Source organism: Marmota flaviventris, chromosome 7 (genome assembly GCF_047511675.1).
Source record: "Marmota flaviventris isolate mMarFla1 chromosome 7, mMarFla1.hap1, whole genome shotgun sequence".
Lineage (NCBI taxonomy): Eukaryota > Metazoa > Chordata > Mammalia > Rodentia > Sciuridae > Marmota > Marmota flaviventris.
This window is the reverse complement of record NC_092504.1, coordinates 1,151,129-1,167,111: the sequence shown is the minus strand read 5'-3', so window position 1 is coordinate 1,167,111 and position 15,983 is coordinate 1,151,129. Positions and strand designations below refer to the sequence as shown.

Here is a 15,983-nt window from a genome sequence, read left to right as displayed (position 1 = left end):
GGAGGACCACTGGCTTCAGGTTCCAGAGGGGCGTTCTTCCTGGTAGTGTTGGAGTCTAGGAGGAAAGTGGGTGGCTAACAGCAGAGACTGAGTTCCTGTGGAACTCCTCATAGTGTAAAAAGGAGGACAGTTTGCATACTCTGAAACAGATCTTGATATTTCACAATGGAGGCAAAACCCAGACTGTAGCTCCATGGGGCCTGCTGGCCCAACCCCCAAGGCTTCCTTCCCGGGCAGGCATAGCTTCCACTAGCAGGAGGAAGGCAGGAGCTGGGACTGGGCCTCCTCTGGGGCCTGGCTCTGGAGGGGTTGTGCTGGCCGCAGGTGGCGTAGGCCACGTAGGCTGGCCAGAGCCAGGCGCACGAGGAGGCGCAGTAGCAGAAAGGCGAAGGGCACTGCAATCTGCATGACGTGGAAGATGGCTGTGCTGAATCTGCTCAGCAGGCAGGTGGCTGCAAAGGCCAGCAGGCTGGCACAGGGGTATAGCGCAAGCTTGGCAAACATGAAGGCATGCTCCTGCCCACCAAATCGCACAGCTGGCTGCAGCGTCTCCGCCTGGCGCAGCAGGGCCGCCGTCCAGATGGCAAACTGGAAGATGCTGGCGAAGAAGACAATGGCACAGCTGAGGCGCACACGCTCCAGCTCATCTCGTGGCTGCCTGGCGAAGGCTGCAGTCTGCTGGTAGGCCAGAGGGAGGCCACCCACAAAGGCCAGGGAGAGGGTGTTGAGCAGACCCATGGCCTGTGTGGCCTTGCGGACGTGCAGGAAGAGCGAGTGGTGTGCAAACCAGAGCAGACCCACTGTGGCAAAGGAGCCGAAGTATGCCAGGAAGTGTGGCCCATAGGCGCCCAGGGCTGCCACGAGGCTCCCGCGGAACTGTTCCTTCACGGCCTTGGGGTCTGGGACGTTGTCCTCGCTGAGGAGCATGAACACAGGCATTTGCACCAGCCTCCCCAGGAGCCCACAGGCCCCAGGGAGGTGGGCTGAGCATCCGTGCTAACTTGGGCAGACACCTGGACACCTCTGCACAGGAAATGTTCCTGATGTGGTATCGTGTGTGTGGCACGCTGAGGTGTTTATGCTCTCCTTAGTTCACCCGGAACAGATACCTAACTGGCATGCTCTCTGCTCTCCTTGCTGGGAGCAGCCCTCACCCATAAGAGGCTCCAACAATGTGCCTGGCCCTGCAGGCCCAAGAAAGACACCTTTCATCAAATAATGTGGAGGATGGTGGCTCCTGAGGCAGCCAGAGACCTGCACCTCCAAAACTGTGGGCAGTGGGGAAGGGTGTGTGGGAGAACCTGGGGGTCACACCACGTGACCTGCGGATGGTGATGGGCTTCCCCTCAGCCATACTTCCCCACCCACAGCATCTGGCTGCAGGGCAGAAGAAAACAGATCATAGGCTTTAGGAATCAAGTACTACAAAAAATATTTGCTACGAATTTTTAAAACTTCACAGTACAGGGGTGCATGCCTATAACCCCAGCTAACTTGGGAGGCTGAGGTCAGCCTGGGCACTTAGCAAGGTGTCAAAATAAAAGGGCTGCAGATGTAGCACAGTGGTAGAGTACCTTGATTAAACCCCCAGTACTGCAAAAACAAGCAAACAAAAACCCCCAAAACAAACAAAATAAAGTTTTTAAATGTTTAATGCAATAAAAGTGTGCACTGAGATGTGACTAAGGGGTCAAGAGACTTAGGAAGCCTGGAAGACTTGAAAAAGCAAACAAACACTTGGAAATAAAAGTGGCTGCTCACATCAGAGCTCCAACAGATTCCCATGGCAGTCTAAGTTGCCCAGACCCACAGACATGCCTGAAGGGACCTAGGTGAGGCCAAGGCCTGAGGAGCCTTCTTGTTCCTGGGGAAACCCTCCCAGGGAGCTCTGCACCCATAGGAAGGTGAAGCTGAGCCTTTCTGGTGTGGCCAGGACAAGATGCCAGGGACTCAAGACACACCGCCACCTGAAGATGAGACAGGGCTGCCCCCACTTGGGTCCTCACCAGATGTCCAGGATGAGGAGCGTGGCCACAATGGCATAGACACCGTCACTGAAGGCTTCCACCCGTTCCTTACTGAGGGGCTCATGCAGGTCGAAGCTGAAGACCTCTGCATTGTGGGCCGGGGGGTCCCTGTGACCTGCAGGCATAGGAGGGAGGAGCTGGCTCAGTCCATGGGCTGTGGGGCCAGTGTGGCTATCCCTGCCCACTTCCCTTAGGGACTGGGAATGTATAGCCCAGGAGAGGAGCTGGTGTGGAGCTGCTGAGGGGTGGGAGGGTCACCACATGTGTGTGCCTTGCCCCAACATGGCAGTCTTCATGAATAGCCCGACCCCTGTGGTGCCTCCCTTGGCCTCAGTGCAGGACTGCCACTGACACCTACCCACAAGCCTGTCTTTGCACCAACTGGTGGCCTTGCTGATGTAGGGCAGGAAGATGACGGTCACCATCAGCAGGTATGACTGTGGGGACACGACAGTCAGGGCCTGCCTCCCCAGGGCAGGGCCATATACCTCCTGGAGCCCAGCCACCCAGGAGTTCTACCATCCTTGAAAAATCATGTGTAACAAGGAAAAATCCAAGGAACTGTCCTTTATGGAGATGAAGTAAAGGATAGCCATGGAAGGTAGAAAGCGCCCAGCAGCCATACACCTGCCAAGAGTTGTGTCCAGAACACACAAAGAACTGCTACAACACAACAGAAGACAAGCGCTCAGCTGTGAGAGGGGCAGAAGCAACATGCACACACCAGTAAGCCAGAGAGCCTCAAGGCCACTGTTCTCAGGAAACATGCCCAGCGGCTCCAGGGGGAGAAGGGGACTGCGCAGTACAGCAGGGCCCCTTCTGGGCATGTGCACAGAATTGAGAGCAGAGGCTGGAAGAGGCTGTGCTCAAGGCAGCACCATCCACGACAGCCAAGAGTGGGACAGCCCAAGGGGCCATAGTGAGCAACCTCAGGCTCAGCCCCTCAGTATACTATTTTTGGATAACAAGAAGGAATTCTGATCAGAATGCAGCAAGGAGAGATCCAGAAACCTCATGTAGTCTCCTGTTCCGCCAATGCCTATGCCCTGCCTTCATGAGACATTCATGCCACATGGACCACCCTGGGTGTACCCCTAGAAGGGGACTGTCCCACCTCTGAAGCTAAGACTCACCTCCAACTGCTGCCCCTCACTCCTGTCTTGCTGCCTACCCCTGGCTTCCCCACTCAAGACCATTGCCCCTCCTCCCTCCTGTTTCATGAAAGGGACCAAGTCATACGGCCGGCCACAGGCCCAGGGCCTCACACCGTAATGCTCACCTTTCTTCTTTGCTTCCTCACCTGAGGCCCCACCAAGGCCTACCTGCCTGGTGCTCTCCAGATGATTCTGCTCTGCCTTGGCCAGAGGGCTGGACCCTGCTTGGCTGCTGCCACAGGCCCTTACCAGCCTATTTACTTTTTAACCCAGAATTGAATGAAAGGGGCTCTACCACTAAGTCACATCCTCAGGACTTTTTATTTTTTGAGACAGGATCTTATAAGTTGCTGAGGCAGGCCAGAATTTGTAAGTCTTCTTCCTCAGCCTCCTGAGTCTCTATTATAGGCATGCACCACCAAGTTCACCTTAGCCTGTTTTAAACTTGGAATCCTCTTGAATGCTTATTAAATGTTTATGAAAATGTCAGTTATTTTGTTCATAATTCTTAGGATAATTTGGATTAAAAACTCCATGTACTTCAACAACGCTCAAGCAGACCCGGAGCCACAGTGAGCTTCCTAGGTCAACTCTGGAGCAGCTTGTTCTGCAGCTCTTGGTCCTGTGTGAACAGCGCACTGCCAGACCACCACTCTTACTCCTGTTAGAATTAGCTGCTGGCTGAAAAAAAGCATCTCAGTGCCCCGGCTGTGCCCTCCCTGGGGTGCCCCAACACTCACCACAGGGAAGAAGAAGAGGGAGAAGATGGCCGCAAGAAAGCACAGCACTGGACCACGGAGGACAAGGTGCAGGATGTGCCTTCGGGACAGGGCCCTGTGGGCGGAGCACCGGATCTGCGGGCTCAGCAGGTGTGGGAAGTGGAAAGCATACCCCACAATCAGTGCCTGTGGGAGAGGCAGGCCACAGGGCACCCTCTATGAGCAGAGGGGCATGGCCAGGCAAGCTGGCTTCTTACAGGGGCTCGGGGGAGGGCACCTAAGGCAGGCTCGCACTGGAGTGCTCTAGGGAAACACCAGGGATGGGAGTCCTGGCCCTGCACCTGATGCAACTGTGAGGCCCTTCTTAGGCTCAGCAAGGACAGGGGTCTCAGGCATGCACACCCCAAGTATCCACGGCAGGACCTGAGCTCCTGGGGACATGGGGTCAGGATACTGGCGCCTCGCCTGCTTGCCCCCATGACCATCTCTTTGTCTCTTTCACATACATCCCTGCAGGCTCCTGATGCCTTACCTGCACAACTCCAATGGCGATCACACACACACAAAACAGGAAGATGCCCAGTGGCACATCAGGGAACGTCACCATTAAGGAAAACTGTCCAAAACAAGGAGTAATGCAGAAGTTCATTAGTCTAGGAGCTGGGACACAATGAGCCTCCTGGTCTCCCTGCTCTGTGCTGAGGAGGACTATCATGGGAGGAGACATATAGGGTGTGGCAGATCTGTCCGCAGCCCCCACGGGAGCAATTCCATCCACTGCTACAGGCCTTTGAAGTCCCCCAGATCCCAATTCTCTGGCCCAGCACATACAGACCAGCAGGCCAGGTCAGCACTGAGTATGAGAGCTTTTTGGGTCTGTGGAGACTCTGAGTGGAGGAAGGCCACGACAGAGTGGGGGCCCTGCCTTCAGAGCCCCAGGCCCCCAGCCAGACTCCCCCTGGAAGTTCTCTCCTCTATGCAGCCCCCAAGGCCCAGAATCATCTGCTGGTCTGCATTTCCAAGGACAGTCAAACCCAGGTGGAGCTCAGCACGTCTTGGGCATGTCTGGGGAGCAGGCTGTTACTTACTGTGTATGGCAGAAGGGTGATGGTCATCATGCAGGCCTGGAGAGGAGGGAGGGAGGTCACATCGATGCAGCCTGGATGGTGCAAGCTGCCCCCTCATCACTCCAGAAGGGGCCAGCTTAGGCCCCTCCCAAGACAGGACGGTGGGCCAGCAAGTGTCAGACCTGAGAAGCCTGTGCCTTCCTGGCTCATCTCAGCCCTCTCCACAGGCAGGCCTAGCACCCCCAGCTCTATGTGGGCTGGGGAAGGGTGCAGCCCCCTGTGGTGCAAGGGATGTCCAAGGAGCTTCCAGGTGTGGACAGAGTTCAGGTTCCGAGGTACCAGAGGATAAGAGAGAAGCAGCCAGCTATACACTCTCAGTCCTCTTGGGAGGGTTAAATTATAAACCAAAATCATTTCCCAAAAGGATAAAAAAACACCACCACCAACAACAAAAAAAACCCAAAAAACTCACCAGGTTGAGCAAGGCAAGTGTATCGTCTATTTTCCCAACAACCTGGAATAATCTACAAAGAACAGGAGAAGATGGGGCACTCATCAAATGTGGTTCCAATAAAATTACACACACACACATTTGCTCCGGTATTTTCTAGTTTAAATATCATTAAAAGATGATTTTGGGGGTGGGAAGGTAACCAGGGGTTGAACCCAGAGATGTTTAACCACTGAACTACATCCTCAGTCTTATTTAATTTTTAAGACAGGGTCTCACCAAATTTCCCAGGTTGGCCTTGAACTCACAATCCTCCTGCCTCAGGCTCCTGAGTTGCTGGGATTATAGGCATGTGCCACCACACCCAGCTAAAAGATGTCATTTAGGATTAAATGTAAAATCCTACCCAGTGTATGAAAGAAAATTCAAAATCATAAATTCCCTGGAAATCACCCTCTTCATTCTCACATATTCTTCCTGTTGTTTTGCTATTTAAAGCATATTGCTTTGAAGAGTAAGAGCCAAATGTGTACAATGGGTGGCTCTGGAGGAGTCTTTTCCAAGTGTGTCTTTGCATCAGGCTCATCCTGTGGAACCTGGGATCTGGAGGGCTAGGGGGGCTCTTGGGTTGGGTTTCAGGGGAGGCCTTGCTGGGAGGGGAGCCTCTGAATGTGACCTGCCTGTTCGAGGTGCAAGAGGCACATGTGGCTTGCCCCAGCTGAAGCTCTCTTGAAATGTTGTGCAGCTTCTGCCAGAAGGCTGAAAAACCGGCTCTGGATATGTGTCCATAAAGTTCCATCATGCAGTGAATTCACTCTTCAGGCCTTGTGCACAAAATCCATTTCAAAGAGAGGAAATCCTTCTTTCCCATTGTTTTCAGGGGTTTCAAACCCTAAACCTGTGGAGCTGCCTATTTAATAGAGAAATTGCTTTGTCCTGAGACTATTTGACACAAACAAAAAAATTAATCCCAGCGGCTTGGGAGATTGAGGCAGGAGGATCACGAGTTCAAAGCCAGCCTCAGCAAAAGTGTGGGGCTAAGCAACTCAGTGAGACCTTGTCTCTAAATAAAAATCAAAATAGGGCTGGGGGTGTGGCTCAGTGGGTAGGTCTCCTTGAGTTCAATCCCCGGTACCAAAACACCACCAACAAAAAAGACAGCTTTCATCACAGGCAACATGAGTGAGCACAATTGGCCAAGGGTCTTGTTTCTGAGGCCCCAGCCCACCTGGTCCATGCCCCAGGTTTCCCTGTCAGAGCTTGACGCCAGCTTAGGGTACCCAAGTACCATGTCCCCTGTCCACTGTGAACCATGCCTTCTCCTGGGCTGGGCAGCGAGCCTAGGGACAGGGACACAGGGCCAACCTGGTGCTGCAGCATTTGCTGAAAAGCTAAATAGCAAGGACTATGGCCCCCTTGAGTTGGGAAGCTCTTCTGGTGACCTGCTGAGCACTGCAACCAGGTGTGCAGAAGACCATGCTCAGGCAGATGCACACAGCAGATCTGGAAGCCCCTCATGGGGCCCCTGAACCCCACTCAGGAAATGTCCTCCATAGTGGGTACAGCCCCTGGCAGAGCTCACAGCCCACATATTTTGCAACATCCCCTGAGAGCCTCCTGAGCACTCGGTACACCAGGGAGGCTGAGGAGAAGAGACCTCCCACCCCTGGAGCTTGGACTCCGAGGTCCATGCTACATCTCCCAAAGTGGTTGTCTACTGAGGGCAGTATACAACAAACAACGCCAGAGGTATCTGGCCCAGTGCCAACACCTGATGGAATGGGTGCATTTTCCTGCACCCCAGCCTTCCTGGCAAGTGCTTCCCTTCCATAGGCTGGTCTGTAACCTAGGATGGAAGCATCTACTTCCAGCTCCACCTCTGGGTGCCTCCTGTCCCTGCTCCCCTGCCAGTGGTTGGGGGCCCTGTAGGTTGGGCAGTAACCCCTGGATCAGGGCCTTTTCCTCCCCAAGATAAAGCTCAGGCCCTGGAGAACTACCTGTGGGCTTGGAACAGGGGCTGGAGGGGTTGGCAGCTTGCTCCCTCCTGCCAGGCTCCATCCTGGTTCTGGGGTCGAGCAGGACACCTTGGGTACCCACACCCAGTGTCTGGACTACCAGTGGGCAGTGCTATATGTTTGCGGAAATAGACTTGCCTTGGAGCATGTGTGTGGGAACCCAGGCAGGAGGTTCAGAGAAAGAACTGGGGATGATGGAGAAAGGGGTGACCTATCCACCCCGGCACTCTCACCCATGATGATGTGAGGGGCCCACATATACCTTGAGAATGGTGTGGCTCACTGCCTAAGTGAGTCAAAAGGTGACCTGACCTCAAAGAAGCCCGGTCCCTACCTGGTGTGTGCGGCCCAGGCCACAGTCACAATTAGAAATGTCATCAGGTAGACAGCAATCCTGGTTGCTAGAAGTCTCTGTATACTTTTGTCAAATTGCTATAACAAAAGAGCACTGCCATTAGGGACAGTCATAGGTAACCCAGGTAGCCTTCGACGCATGGGCATGGCCTCACTGGAGTGCGGTGAGACCTCTTGGAGCACCCAGGCTCTGCCTGCTGGGGGCCACACCCCCTCCCATGACCCTCCACTCCCCTTAGGGTGAGCCTCCAGCTGTCATGCTGGGGTTTAGAAAGCCCACAATACAGGCCTCATGGTTCACAGTTGCAGGAGTGCCTTGGACAGCGGGCTCCCCATCTCATGGCGGAAAGGTAGGGGGCAAAGGGCCCGATGAGCCCTGCAGCCCTTTCACAAGGTCACTGATGACCTCTCAAAGGCTGTCAGTGTTGGCTCAAGACCCTGGCAGGCGCAGGTTGCCCACTGTCTCCTGGGCTCTGGGTATCATCTCCGAAGGTACCCTTCCCTGAGTGCACTGTGCTTCTGAATCGCAGTGTTCAAAGTTGACGGTCTTCATGATAACACATGAGCAGTCCAGGAAGCCCAGTGTCAGGGAGGATCGCTGGTCCAGCACCTTTCTCTCCTTCCCAGAGTGTTTCTGCCTGCACCCGTGGACTCTTAGGAGCTTTCTGAGACCCAGCGAGGAAACAGAAAGACTCAGCATCAAGAAGTCCCAGTTTCCATGCAGAGAACACAAGTGGCCCAGCGGCGGTGGGGTCAGAGTGGGCCTGAACAGCTGAGTTTTCTTGCTGCTTGGGAAGCTGCCCCTGTGGTCTCACAGGATGCTGATCTGGGCCTCTCGTGAAGGAAACACCTCAGCACATACTGGCTGGAGCCAAACCATGGGCTTCCCATAGTAGGCCCCAGAACTACCACTGACCCTGTGGGGCATGGCTTTTCTGAACAGCTGCTGGTGGGCACTTTCCACTGGGACTGCCAGGCACCTGGTGCAATCAATGCTAGGATCTCCTCCAGAGAGCTGTGTCAGGCTGGACGCACATTTCTACTACAACTCTATGGAAAGGGCTTCATCATTTCTTCACAGTGCAAAAACCAAATCCAAGTAGCTGTGGGGCTTCCCAGGTCATCCAGTTCAGCCTGTAGGCGGCTGGACGTCAGCCTTGCTGGGCCAGCACATCCCTCTGCGCCTCACAGCACCCCAAACAAGTCTGGCATTGTGACCACCCTGTCACACGGGCAGATAGGAGACAAGGTGCATGCATGCTCCCACAGGCCTTCCAAATGTCTTCCAAACTGTTCTGCTGTGATCAGTCACATGTTGCTCTCTTTAGTCAGGAATAGTCCAGTAAAGCTGGCTCTAACCGGAAAAGCTTTTACACCCTTTCCCCACTCACCCCCAGATGGGCCTGGTGCACATGCCAGGTGGATGTGCCTCTGCTGAGGCAGCCTGATCTCTGGATCTGGGGAGCTCCCTCCCACCAGGACACTTCCTTCTCCATTTAGGCTGAGACAGGTCTTCACTGCAGAAGCCTGGGCCCAACCCCAACCGCCCCAACTTATGCAGACAGTGACCCTACCAGGAGGAAGCAGGTGCCCACCCTGTTGCCCAACGCCCCCAGACCAAGTGGGTTGTCCCCCTGCACTACACAGCATGCTCCTGGTACCTGCTCTGGGGAGATCTCCGTGTGGGTCACAGGAAGGATCTGAAGAACAAAGACAAAAAGAAACCAGATGTTTCTTGGGCTGGCAGCAGGGCCAGGGATGGGTGCCTCCACCTGCCTGAAGTGGGCTCCACACTTACCATGACTGTGGCGATGATGGACAGTAGTGCGTCACTGAAACCCAGCATGCGGTGGGAGCTCTGGGTCCCTTCCCTGATGTCCTCATCCTTCCTGCATAGGGATGAGTCACCCTGGGCATCCAGTGTGTGTTCAGGAGTCTGGGGCCCAGACATGATGGGGCCACTGCCCAGTGGCCACAAAAGCCTAGAAGGAAGCACAGCTCTGAGCATGCCAGTGGGTTGCTCCCAGGGGCTGCCTTACAGGCTTTAGCCAGGGGGCACAGGAATAGAAGCTGGGTGTGGAGAGTGGGGAAGACCCTCCAGGCTAAGCTTCAGCCTGAGACTCCATCACTAAGCTTAAGCTTGGTGACTGGGGTGAGGGACATGCTGTGCCTGCTTCCCCTAGAGGAGCAGGCAGGAAGGGAAGGCCCACACAACACAGCTGGGTGCTTAGCACCCTCATCACCAGGGAAGGGCCTAGAATGCCTGAACCCAACAGCAGACTCTATCCTATGAGCTGTTTTGGTCCTAAACAAGAAAAAGGAGTGGGTGCCCTTGGGGCCCGAGATCACAGCATCAGGACCAATGTGCACACCCAACAAATGCCCCCATGGCACACCGCCTTGGTTCAGAGCTCCCAGGACACTGTCAACGTCAGGAGTAGGCTCTGGAAGACAAGGGTGACTCCAGACAGAGTGTGCTCATATCCTGGAGCAGAGCTGGTGGGCGTCTGGGCAGCACAGCGCTGAGCCCTGTGGACTCCACACTGGACCCAGGGCCCCCACCACAGCTGGGTGACAGGGGATGGGAATGTGGCAAGGAGGCTGAAGCTGGGATTCAGGGAGAGGAGTAGGTCTGGCAACAGCCAGGGGCCAAAATGTGCCTGGAGATCAGTTCCTCAGAGAGAGGGAGGCTGATGCCCAAGGTCCTGGAGAAAGAGCCAACCCCGCCCAGGAACTACCCAGATCCAGAGGGTGGAGAAGATCAATGTTGATGAAGGATGAAGGGTTTGCTTCAGGGCCCATTTTCTAAGGCACAGAAAAAAAAAATAAGTAAAATTAAAAAATAGAAAGGGCTGAGGATATAGCTCAGTGGTTGAAGGTACCCCTACCTTCAACTCCCAGTACCTCCCAAAGCCCAGCAGAGGATGCTGCTCACCTTGGCCAGAGCATCAGTAGACAGACTGCCAAAGACAAGAGGTAAGGGAAACCACCACATGCTGCTCAAACAAGGAAACTGACACCAGACACAATCAGAAGCCCACCCCAAGATGAACAAAGGAGGCTGACTGGCAGTTTCCAGTGAGGAAACCAAACTGGATAAACATGTAGTCAGGGCTGGGTGGAGCTTAGTGTTAGAGGGCCTGCCTGGCAGCCAGAAAGTGGTAAGCTGTCAGTCAGAAGAGCTAGTGAGGTTGTAGGAGACATCTGGCATCCTGGGGACATTAGCAGAGCCACAGCCCTCAGCTGAAGAAGCATGCCTGCAGGGGAGCTCAGTTTCCAGAGAGGCCTGAGGTCCACACCAAGCAAGCCTCCGTTAACAATATATGTGAAACACAGGCCAGGGTGTCACTCATGGTGGGGCACTTGTCTAGCACGTGAGGCCCTGGGTTCCATCCCCAGCACTGAGGGAAAAAAAGTAAACACAATTAATTATTAAGCCGTTAAACAAAGTATGAGGAAGTAGGCAGATCTAGAGACACAGAACTAAAAACATCAGCTGCAAGTGCAGACAGCAGGGGCTGGCGTTGTAGCTCAGCAGCAGAGCGTTCACCTAGCACTTATGAGGCACTGGGTTCAATCCTTGACACCACATAAAACTAAATAAATAAAAATAAAGGTATTGTGTCCAACTACAATTAAAAAGATGCAGACAGCATTACGCAGTGACCTTCTGACGAGGGTGTCAACATGTAAGGCAGAACCCTAAGGAACACATGGACTGCGGTGCCAGGACAGAAGGAGAGCGGGAGGCGGCTCTGGACCACCTCCCCTTCACTCCTATCCAACGTATGGTCCAAGCCTCTCTTCTGGGATGCAGTTCTGAGCTTCTGAGAAATGGACGTGGGTAAGTGACCAGTCCCAATTGGAACCCTGGTCCCCGCTCCCAGTCCTCATGGAACTCTCCCACACGGCAAGCTTGGCAGCTCTGTCACTGCAGCTTTGCCTTTCCCAAATGCCGTGGCACATGGCTGGGGGAGGCACTGAGCTCTTTTCCTGCTGTGTCATAACTACTTACTCTGTGTGGACCGACTGTTCATGTGCTCAGTGACCGAGCACTATGGACTCCACACAGTGGAGTTGCTCCCAGTTGTGGCCTAAAGATGTAGCCCAATGGCATGGGGTTCAGAAGTAAATATTATGGTCAAACCAATCTCATTTTTTTTTTTTGTACCAGAGATTGAACTTAGGGGTGCTTAACACTGAGCCCCCTCTCTAGCCCTCTTTTTGTTTTACTTAGAGGCAGGGTCTTGCTAAGTTGCTTAGGGCTTCACTAAGTTGCAAGGCTGACTTTGAACCTGTGGTCCTCCTGCCTCAGCCTCCCGAGCCACAGGATTATAGGTGCTTGCCACCAAGCCTATCCAAGCTCACTTTTGAAGAGGTTGCCACAACCGTTCAATTTTAAACCTCTGTGCACCACAGGACAAAATTAATAAAAACAATTCCCAGAATGGGAGAAAACATTTGCAAACCACTATCTGAGCAAGGTATAATATCTAAAATATTTAAAGAACTGTTACAATTAGACCCCGATGAGACAGCAACCCTCCAGGCTGGCAATGAAACAAAACAAGGAAGTGTTGGCAAAGACAGAGGAAACTGGAACCTGCGCCCTGATGGTAGAGCACAAAGTGGTGCAGCTGCCTGGCTCACAAAACCAAGAACAGCCCACCACCAGGTCCGGCAACTCCTTCTCTGGTACACATCCAAGAGTCAAAAGCAGGGACTTACAGAGATGCCCATGCACCCAAGCTCATCCCAGGGCTGTTCACAATAGCCCAGAGGCAGAAGGCACCGGAGCCTCCATCTTGGTTTCTGAATGGAGCATCACAAAGTCCTGACACATGCTATCACATGGAAGGACTGGGACGACACTCCAATGTGGAACGAGCCAGTTGCACAAGACAAATACTGTATGGATCCACTTGCATGGGACACCCCAGAGCAGTCAAACCCATAGGAACAGGAAGTAAAGCAGTGGGCACCAGGGGCTCAGTGGAATGGGTGAGTTGGTGCATAACAGGGAGTTTCAGCTTTGCAAGAGGAAAAGCCTGGCGATGGGTGGAGAAGCTGCACGGAGGAGTGGAGGAGTGAAGGGGTTCCTGTCTCTGGGTTGTGTGCTTACAAGTGGTTAAAACAGTTTTATGAACTGCACCAGTTAAAAAAAACACAACCTAATGCCTAGTCTTTAAGTGCTCAAACCATGTCATCTACACATTTGCATGCAAGTTTTTATGACACATGCCAATGAAGAAAAGACAGGACTAGAGATACAGATGCCGCAGTGGGAAAGCAAGAGGTTTCTTGCAGAGACTGTCAGGAGTCCTCAGTATGGGAGATGCTAGAGCTGAGTGTGGAGACACTTCCAACAAGGGACATAAGAACAGTAAGAGGCCTTTATTAAGCATATCTTAAACATCAAGCATTGTCCCAAGTAGTTCATACTTGACATCTCTTTTAATCCTTAAATATCACTGTGAGAATTAATGAAAAGCCAGAAAGAACTATCTCTGTGTAACAGGGAGAGCCTGGCATGCAGCAAATTGCAAGGAGTCTGAGAAGGCCGCCTCATGAGGCTCAAACTGGGAGGTGTACCTGAAGAAACCAGGACTACACCAGAGCCTTGTGTACCCAATCCCAAGACTGGACAGAAGACAAATAGACTACCCTGAAGACATATAGAACTCACTTTCCTCTATAGGTATTTCATATACAAGTCTATTACCACATAGGCAATTTGCAAATATTTTCTCCAAGTCTGAGCTGTCTTTTAATTTCAACAGTGTATTTTTAAAAAATAGTCAGACACCAATTTATATTATTGTAGGGACATTTTATAAATGTTTATATTAATTAGCTCAAGCTGCTTGGTAGTTCAAGTCTACAGTATCATTAGTGATTTTCTGGGTACCTGTCATTTATTTCTATTTACTTTTTTAAATGTTTATTCTTAAGATTTAGATGGACACAGTATCCTTATTTTACATTTATGTGGTGGTGAGGCTCGAACCCAGTGCCTCATGCATGCTAGGTGAGCACGCTACCACTGAGCTACAGCCCCAGCCCCTCTTGTCATTTATTGAGGAAAAAATACTCTCCAACTACATCAACCTCCCACTACAATTGTGATTGGCCTCTCTTCTTGTAGTTCTGAGTTTTTGGTTCAGATATTTTAGAGCTTTGCTATTAGGCACATATATGTTTAGGATTGTTACATCTTTTTAGTGAATTCACCCCTTGATCATCACAAAACAATTCTCTTACTTGTGGTGATATCTTTTGCTATAATTGGGGGATCAAGACCATGGACTTAGTTTTAGACATGTATGTGAAGTGAGATAGCTACAAGTGAACACCCACTGTCAAATTCAGAAAAATGTGGAGGCAGATTTGGGTCAAGACAGTGTTAGCATGGCATCTACTGCAATGCCAAGAAGTGTGGCTTTATAAATACTTACGAAAGGGCTGGGGCTGTAGCTCAGTGGTAGAGTGCTTGCCTAGCATGTATGAGGCACTGGGTTTGATCCTCAGCACCACATAAAAATACACAAATAAAATAAAGGCATTCTGTCCATCTACAACTACAAAAAGAAAATTAAAAATAAATAAATAAATACTTACGAGAGAGTTGCAATAGATTTTCGTTTCCTGATTACCTGATTTATTTATTTGTCAGTCCTGGGATTGAACCCAGCGTTGTACCACCACTGAGCTACATTCCCAGCCCTTTTTATTTTGAGACAGTGTCTCAAAAAACAAAAAACCAGACAAGTTACTGATGTCTCAAACTTGTGATCCCTCTGCTTCAGTCTCCCAGGTTGCTGGGATTACAGGCATTTACCAGTATGCTCAGCAATTACCTGATTTAGATACCTCTACTTGGTCCTAGGTCTTGCCTGTTTGAGTACTTGGCCTCAAACTCTGCCACACTCTCTAGTGAGTTATTCCTGGGGTGTCACCACAATGGCTTTTAGGTCTCGTCCACGTTGCTTAAGCCCTAAGATTCCAGTCTCTCTTTACCTCCCATAGATGATTTCTATTCCTTGTTTACAAATCAAAGGGAAGCTACCAGAAAATTCCTTCAGCAGCATCATGCTAATAAAACACACAGTTGCCTACAAGTGCAAGCCACTTTTCCTCCTTTTGCAGAGTTTTTCACATGGAGAGTGCTTTTCCTATGTCCAAAACAAATACTCTCACCCATGCCACGGAGTCACTGACTTTCCTCCATTAGTCCCCTCTTCTCTCTGCTGGCTCCCTTCTCCCGGCTTCAGGCTGTTCATTTAGTCTCCCGTCTTGGGACCCCAACACCACACTGCCCTTCTAGTCCCACACTCTTCCTCACAACTTCCTGAGCTACCTCCACGAACCTTCCCTACCTCATCGGCTTTTTTCCTGGGCATCTAGGGGAGGCGCAGCTCCCGCCCACCACTCGGATGGCACTGCTCTCGGGGAGGTCGCCCGAGACCCGCTGTTGCTGGGTCCCACGTGCACCCTTCATCCCCTGTTCTACTTAGACAGCAGTCGGTCTCAAAGGCACTCTTTACAGACTGCACTCCGGGTGCGGGTTACGGCGCCGATTCAGGGCCCTCTTCTGCCAGTGAGAACCGCTCTCTACGCACGGCCGCGGCTCGCAGGGCCTGGGCCGGCCCGGCAGGCGCACGCCGCGTCGTACCTGAAGGCGGCAGCTCCAGGGGCTGCGAAAACGCGGGACTGCGGCCCGACGCCGCCAGGTCAGGCTTTCCCACGCAAGCTGGGAAACCGCGTCCTTGAGCTCAGTCTCTCAACGGTAGCCACTAACTCATATTTCCCCCCAAACCGTGCGGCCCAAGGAAAGGAACGCGCGTGTGCGGCCGCCGGCTCCGTCCTCTCGAGGGCGGCACCGGGACCTTCCGCTGGCCCGGCCTTCCCTGGGAGGCGCAGTCCGGCGGAGCGGCCGCCCAACTCGCGCCCAACGCCCGCGCCGTTCCGCCCCGCCACTGAGACAAGGCCTCGCGGAGGGACCGGCTGCCTGGCCTGCGGGGCGCGCGGCAGGTGACGACCTGGGCTGGGCCGCCGTGGCCCTCCTTCTCTCAGGTGTGAGCTGCCCGCGAGCCCCGCCGGAAGTCTGTCGCGGGCCCACCCCTAGAGCTTGTGCGCCCGCCGGCGCGACGGAAGTGAAGCACGCGTCCTTCCGGCCCTCCGCGAAGGGTCGGGGGC

The 15,983-nt window shown here is 52.9% G+C and overlaps 1 protein-coding gene across 7 annotated transcripts; it reads right to left on the bottom strand.

Moving 5' to 3' along the window:
• Nucleotides 1-136: 136 nt before the first annotated feature.
• Tmem175 (transmembrane protein 175) lies at nucleotides 137-15,931 on the bottom strand. Of its 7 annotated transcripts, XM_071614055.1 has the most exons (12): nucleotides 15,460-15,931; nucleotides 10,526-10,592; nucleotides 9,586-9,769; nucleotides 9,449-9,487; nucleotides 7,768-7,865; nucleotides 5,440-5,491; nucleotides 4,989-5,024; nucleotides 4,433-4,516; nucleotides 3,922-4,086; nucleotides 2,386-2,464; nucleotides 2,007-2,142; nucleotides 137-916 (listed from the first exon to the last, which is right to left on the bottom strand). In XM_071614055.1, the coding sequence occupies exons 3-12, from the start codon at nucleotides 9,736-9,738 to the stop codon at nucleotides 250-252; spliced, it is 1,509 nt and encodes a 502-aa protein (XP_071470156.1). In that variant the 5' UTR covers nucleotides 9,739-9,769; nucleotides 10,526-10,592; nucleotides 15,460-15,931; the 3' UTR covers nucleotides 137-249. The 7 variants fall into 7 exon arrangements, with proteins under 7 accessions (XP_071470156.1, XP_027796403.1, XP_027796410.1 ...); XM_027940602.3 differs by having other exon boundaries at nucleotides 9,586-10,592; XM_027940609.2 differs by lacking the exon at nucleotides 10,526-10,592.
• Nucleotides 15,932-15,983: the final 52 nt, after the last annotated feature.

Coding starts and splice junctions, on each gene's coding strand:
- Tmem175 (XM_027940602.3), bottom strand. CDS start 9,795: ATGCTCAGAGCTGTGCTTCCTTCTAGGCTTTTGTGGCCACTGGGCAGT. Junction 7,866..9,448: donor CGGAGATCTCCCCAGAGCAG/GTACCAGGAGCA, acceptor CTTTTGTTATAG/CAATTTGACAAAAGTATACA. Junction 4,087..4,432: donor TCGCCATTGGAGTTGTGCAG/GTAAGGCATCAG, acceptor CCTCTCCCACAG/GCACTGATTGTGGGGTATGC.